Consider the following 6,832-nt stretch of genomic DNA (forward strand, 5'->3'; position numbering starts at 1 on the left):
CTTGACCTCCGTCGGACTCTTAGCCAGGTTCTCTGTAGCGCTCCTTTTATTGTGGTTACATGAATATGCATACAGTGTTGGGTAAGTTACTTTAAATTAGTAACTTAGTTACATTACTAGTTACTTCTGTCAAAAGTAACTCAGTTACTTCAAGTTACTCGTTACTTTCAAAGTAACTAGTTACTAGGGAAAGTAACTTTGATTTTACTCAGAATTCTCTTGTTAATGTGTTGCTTCCATGACTTTGCCAGGCTTCTAGCTTGCTTACTTGCCACAAGTGCACTGTGCCACCTACCAATAGAAAGAAAAATATAATGTGCATATTTCCACGAGAGAAATCCCACGCCTGGACCGTCGTTGACTGCTGCCATGAGTCTAGCCTGCGTCACAGCGTCATGTGCGCTTTTTACATCCAACACGAAAACTGCAGTCGTGGTGCTTTCGATTGTACTCAGAAATTCTGCCTTCCGAATAGGAAGATGTAGGCAACACCAGACTGCAGATAAGCTGCATACAGAGCTGGTTTGGGACAAAAAATCGTCCCAGGCATTTTGACTAGAGACCGGCCCACCATTATAGGAAAAATCATAAAGCCTTTGAATGAAAACAAACGCTGTTGTGACAGTGATGTACACTGTTCTGATGGCATATATGTATCAATCTATCAATCGTTTGTTGTAAGATTCAGATAATTATTTTTTAAAAGCTAGATATTTTAAATGAGAATAAGAAAGAAAAGTATTTCTTTGTGCCCCCCTCTCCCTGTTAATGCCCTACCTGGCCCCCTAGCAAAACTTTGCTAGATCCGCCCCTGCACAGTTACCAGCTGTCAGCTACTGGTGTTATTTATCTCTCAGAAACAGTTCATAACTTCCCTTCAACTCATTCATGTCACCTAAAAGGTAAACCTGTTTCTCCATCACCTGTTCAGCTCTGATGATTCAGTAAGGACATCTCCTGGTTTCATCTTCATGTTTCCCTCTCACCACATATCCAAACCGACATCATGACCAGCAGCTTTTACAGCTGTGCCTCCAGCAAACATCAGCTGATACTAGAAACAACAGCTGATCAAGCTTAAACGTGCTGCTGTTGTTTAGCGCGACACCCGCTGGTTTCCTCTTTCTGGTGCAAAGTGGGTGATAAACAAACAAGAGAGAAAAGCCGATCAGCTGATCATTGATCAGTTTTCATGACTGAAGTAGAAACAGGAGAGAATGAGAGAAGAAGAGGCAGCTGTGCAGCTCCAGCTTTGTGTCTTTTTCATTGTAGCTTTTCACCTCAATACGTAACGCGTGATATTTTCTCCGAATACGAGAAGACTCCATTTTTTACGGGATGGTTGGCAACTCTAATAATTAACCTTATGAATAAAATAAAGTTCACTATCAGTAACATCATAGCACCCACCCAGCTGTATAGAAACTCTGTCATGCCAGCTAGTACGCAGTACGGAAAAAGTCAGAATAGCGAAAATAAACTTCACCTAAACTTGGTTTATATCTGACCCAGATAGACTGCAGGTCATAACTTCTTACCTGAAGTTCAGTTCACACTCGGACCGGCGGCCGCCTCGGGTCTCTCTTCCTTCTGCGTCCCCTTTCTCTCATCCACCTGCTGGCCTCCACCATTTGCTAATGTTACTGAATCTGTGGAAGCTCCGCGACAGCCACCACACGAAGTAATGAGTAACGACCCTATCTAAATCCCAGTAACGACTAACGCGTTCCTGATTTTGGCATAATAACTAGTTACCGTGCTCGTTACCACAATAATAACGTAGTTACTGTAACGCGTTACTTAATAACGTGTTAGTCCCAACACTGTATGCATAGGATCATTAACATATGACATCTTACATAGGTGTACATGTGAACAAAGAGTACCTTGTCTGTGTGTCGTGTGTGTGTGTGTCTGTGTGTGAGGGGGGGGGGGGGGTCAAACAGATACAGAGTACGTGTCCTCCTATAGTATAAATCAATAAGAGAAGGTACGACCTCTCTCATGACCTTAAGATCTGTGTGTATGCCAGAGTACTCTGGGAGGCACACAGAGTGTTTGCAGACTGCTAAGGATCAGACCTCTATCATTATGCAATCGATCATAAAATTCTAAGCATATATGAGTATATATTTCTAAGCATAAATCACCCGAACTTGACAACAAGAAAACACATGACAGACATGAAACACATGAAGGGCAAGGGAGACTAAAACACAAGGGATGAAGACACAAAAAGACCTAACAAACAGAGAATTAAAGGCTGAGCAACTTAAGAGCTTAAGAAAACTAGATGAGCTTAACATAAACAAAATACAAGAACTCTCAAGTCTTAACTAATAATTGCAAAAACCAGAACTTAACATTTCTTCCATAATAATAAGAAATACACAATACATAATGAACTCAAAGCAGACGCAACAGTCGCATAAGTCACTCAGAGAACATAACAATAATGATTAACAAAGCCTCAAAAATACACTAACGCAAAAACACTGCAATAACCCAGGTATCATAACAAGTACACAATGACAATATATTGAACTGGATTAAAAACCCAACAGCAATGTAAAGGAAAAAAGTGTTGAAACAGATATAAGGTAAAATCATATTTCAAATATCATTCTACAATATATGTTAAAGGTATCTCAAAGCACTAAAGAAGCTAAAATATATGCAAAGACATTGCATTGTGTTAGCAGATCTTTGACAAGATGAACAAACAAAAATACCACGCCCCTCTAAACCCCTTTGTAAAAGCTGTGCATAACAAACTAACCTTGCAGTGACACATTAAAGGCACAATGAGGAACTTCGTTTTCATTTCTACTTGTTTTCTCTGCAGTCTCAGTAAGTATTGGCACCTTCTTACTCTTAAGTTATAACTGCTACTGTTATAAAACAATAAATTAATTAAACCAAATAATCTGCTGTTGTTATCCTATTACACTAACTGTTCATTGAGATTATATGTGTTCTTTTAGGCTGGATCTCTGTCTCAGGTTTTGAGTCTCAGACTGTGGAGGTCCAAGCTGGTAAAGATGTCATACTAGAGTGCTCCAACAGTTCAAGTCTTCAAACATACACAGAGTGGTTCAGAATGGTCAACAAAACTACCAGCTGTATCTCCTCAATGTTTGGGTTTCATAGTCAAGCTTCGTTTTGTGCTGGATTTAAAAATGAAAAATTTAAAATGAGTTCCAACATCACCTCTATCTTTCTTACAATCAAGAGGGCAAATATATCTGACGCTGGGCTGTATTTCTGTGGATTTTACATCAATAGACTTCTAGTCTATTATAATGCAACAGAGTTAAGAATTCGAGGTAAGCTTCTGTTTTTTATGTTGATATGTAAAAATGTAGAAACTTGAAAGTAAGAGGTTTTTTCACTCTTAAAGATTTTACTTCTAAGTTTCATTTTTAAACTTAATATAGCTGTAATAACCACATTAAAATGTTTTCATCTTAATTATTTTAGAAGAGCCTGATAGAATGACACGTCTGATGAGCATCCTGGGTGGTCTGACTGGTTTACTCGCTATAGTAGTCATTATTCTGGTTCTAAAAATGAAGAAACTTCAAACAGGTAAATTTAGCTATAAGGTGCTGCACTTCCTCTAATAAGGTGGTTGAGAAGTCATTTAGCCATTTAGCTGTGCTTGAGGAACTGCTTTCATTATATTCTCTGTAAGATGGTCTCTGTAAGATGGTCTCTATAATTAGATTTAACTGAAATGACAAAAAATCTGGTCTCATTTGGTTCTATATTCACATATACATTTCAGGCTGAGTTTTATGATTGTTTATTAATACTTTATTTTCTTTAGCTGAGGTTAAAGAAAATGAAAGATTCTATTTTATTCTTTCTTGAACTTTCACTTTGATGCCACAGACAGTGTTGTTCATCAATGGCATGTTTAAATCCAATTTAAAATCATAGCATACAGTTTTCCTATGTGAGAAATGCTTTATTTTGTTTGTTTCTTGAATGCAGTTCCTTAAGCACCGCTAAATGGCTAAATGACTAAATGACTTCTCAACCACCCTGATATTTCCACCATTGAAAACCATTCTAAACCATCTTCGTAGTAATTCCCACTCCCACCACATTTTACTATGATGACACACTAACATTCTTAAATGTATAATGCATATAGTGATGTTTTTTACTGTTTGTAAGCTCATAAAAATTGATGAATGAAAAAAACAGACTATCATTCCTTTTATGTGGAAATCAATAATAGTCAAAGAAAAATATGGCACACAGAAATAACGCGTCACTGTGTGCAATTTAAGTCTGTAAACTGATTGTAACATTTTGCTAACTTTAAAATTCATGTAGAATCAAGAGCAACTGTGAGTATAACAAAGCCTATAAACAACCATACTGTATATTCAAAAACATGGGTACATATTCAAATTTGCAGTACTTTTTGAGTAGTTGAGTACTTTTGAAAAGTTTCAAGTATATTTATTGAATATTTCTGGAAGCTAAAATATATGCGAAGGTATTGCGTTGTGCTGGCAGGTCATTGGCAGGATGGAAAACAAAAACACTCCGCCCCTCAAAGCCCATTTATAATTGCTGTGCTACGAACTATCTTTACAGTGACACATTAAACACATGATGAAGAGTTTCATCTTGATAACAGCTTTGTCTCTTTGCAGTCTCAGTAAGTACTGGCACCTTATTACTCTCAATATTACTCTCTTAGTTACTTTGATTAGCATTACTTACTTTGGTTGATTAGATCACATTACATTAAAGTAAGTAAACCACATCTATTGATGTTACCCTGTTACAGTAACTGGCCATTGGGCTCAAAAATATACTTCATGTTATTTAATTTTAATCTGGAACTTTGTTTCAGGTTCTGAGTTTCAGATTGTGGAGGTCCAGTCGGGGGAAGAAGTTACACTGCGATGCTCAAAGATTTCCAGAAATCTAGTAGCGACGGGCTGGTTCAGAGTGATCAACAAAACTAAGCCCAGTTGTATTTCCTCTTTGATTGAATCTTGCAGTGAAGCTTCATTCTGTTATGGATTTAAAAATGGACTCTTTGAAATGAGTTCAAATGTTACCTCTGTCTTTCTCAAAATAAAGCAAGTGAATATATCTGATGCTGGGCTGTACTTCTGTGGCTTTTACACAAGGGCACACACAGTATTTTCCAGTGCAACAGAGTTAAGAATCCAGCGTAAGCTTGATTTTTCTCTTTCAGTTCAGTTTTTACATCATATGTAGCACTGACATGGCTTAAAAACAAGAAATCACAAAGTTTTCTTATCTCTGTTTTTCTTTAAGGTGGTGGCTCCAATGATATAGAAGATTTTAAAACTGAAAGTAAGATTTTTTTCATTTTTTTTATTCTGCACATAATGTATAATGATATTTCTACAGCAACCAGATGGAAAAAGTTTAAACTAATTCTTTTTGTAGAAGGGCCTGATAGAGTTACATACCCGATGAGCATCATGCTGGGTGTTGTGACTGCTTTACTGACTATAGTGGTCATTATTCTGGTTCTAAAAATCAGGAAACTTCAAACAGGTAAAATTGCTATATGTTGTTTCACTTACTCTTGTAAGCTGATTCGCAAGGCAAATCATGGCTGGTAATAAACTGTTTATTTGGAATTTTAGCTGCACATGATGAACTTCAGCCAGAAAGAAGCACGGTAAACCCCTTTTTTTCCTTCTTTCTTTTTTTTTTATACAAACGTTAACTGTATGTTGTTATTTAAAAGTTACATTTAAACATGCATTAAGGAGGGGTTAAAGTTAAAGTAGGAGGGAAACAAAAACTCAGAACTTCTTCTCATATATTTAAATATTAATTAATATTTACTGCTCCTTGTGGATTTAGCCAACTAAATTCAACAAGAAATAAACAAATGTTTCACAAGCTTTATACAGAATTTGTATATTTCACTTTGTTCGGCAATTATTTAACAAAAACTTACGTATGGATCTGATATTTTATTTAAAAACACAAATAATTTTATAAAATCAGGACATAAATGCAATAATTTATAGTTTGTAAAATTTCACTTACTCAACAGACCTTACGTTTGAAAATAGCATCTCATCTTGCTCTCATGTCTTGTCTCTTACAACTTTCTCCATTTCTGTGTCACAAATTTTTTTCTCTCCCTGCTAAATACAGTAGCTGTACATTAAAAGTCGGACACATTTTGTGACAAACTTTGCATAAACAGTTTGCATTTGGTAACATTTATTGAGCTGTTTGAAAATTTGAATTTGAAATTACCTGCCACATGAAAAAAATTAATTACTCCTCTTCTAGTGATAGCTAGATGGTGAAATAGCTATGGGGGGGGGGGGGGGGGGGGGGTGTTTTACAACATGAGTTGTATAAATGATACAGCATTTAAATATGATTTTCAGAATTTGAGCCCCGATGATTTGAATTATGCAGCTCTGAGTTTCCAGACAAAATCCAAAAGAAGTTGGAGGCCTGCGACACAGAGAGAACTGGAGCCTCATGTTGTGTATGCTGCCACAAGATAGACTCAGCAAGTGGCTGGAAATGCACAGAATTGAGAATTTTAAGAGTTGAACTCATGATTTATGTTAATATGCTGATGTGTTTTTGTGCATGTGTGGCAGGTGTTAGGACACCTTGAAAACAAACAAATAAATAAAATATAATATACAGATTGTGTTTACATTCACTCTTTGCATCTCTGTGTCTTTCTTATTTATGCGACTTTGTTCTAATAGGAAAAAGTCATATACTGAAAGATGGTGATGGAGGAGGAGTCAAAAATGCCACAGACTGTCAGAGTTTAATGTCCTAACCTGCAAAG

The 6,832-nt window shown here is 36.5% G+C and overlaps 1 protein-coding gene across 1 annotated transcript; it reads left to right on the top strand.

The window, feature by feature from the left end:
* Nucleotides 1–4,629: 4,629 nt before the first annotated feature.
* On the top strand, nt 4,630–6,533 carry LOC135932678 (uncharacterized). The gene is made up of 6 exons (XM_065470264.1): nt 4,630–4,676; nt 4,857–5,200; nt 5,308–5,346; nt 5,443–5,553; nt 5,646–5,708; nt 6,424–6,533. Exons 1-6 carry the CDS (start codon nt 4,630–4,632, stop codon nt 6,531–6,533), a joined length of 714 nt encoding a protein of 237 aa, XP_065326336.1.
* Nucleotides 6,534–6,832: the final 299 nt, after the last annotated feature.

Source organism: Pelmatolapia mariae, linkage group LG3_W (genome assembly GCF_036321145.2).
Source record: "Pelmatolapia mariae isolate MD_Pm_ZW linkage group LG3_W, Pm_UMD_F_2, whole genome shotgun sequence".
Lineage (NCBI taxonomy): Eukaryota > Metazoa > Chordata > Actinopteri > Cichliformes > Cichlidae > Pelmatolapia > Pelmatolapia mariae.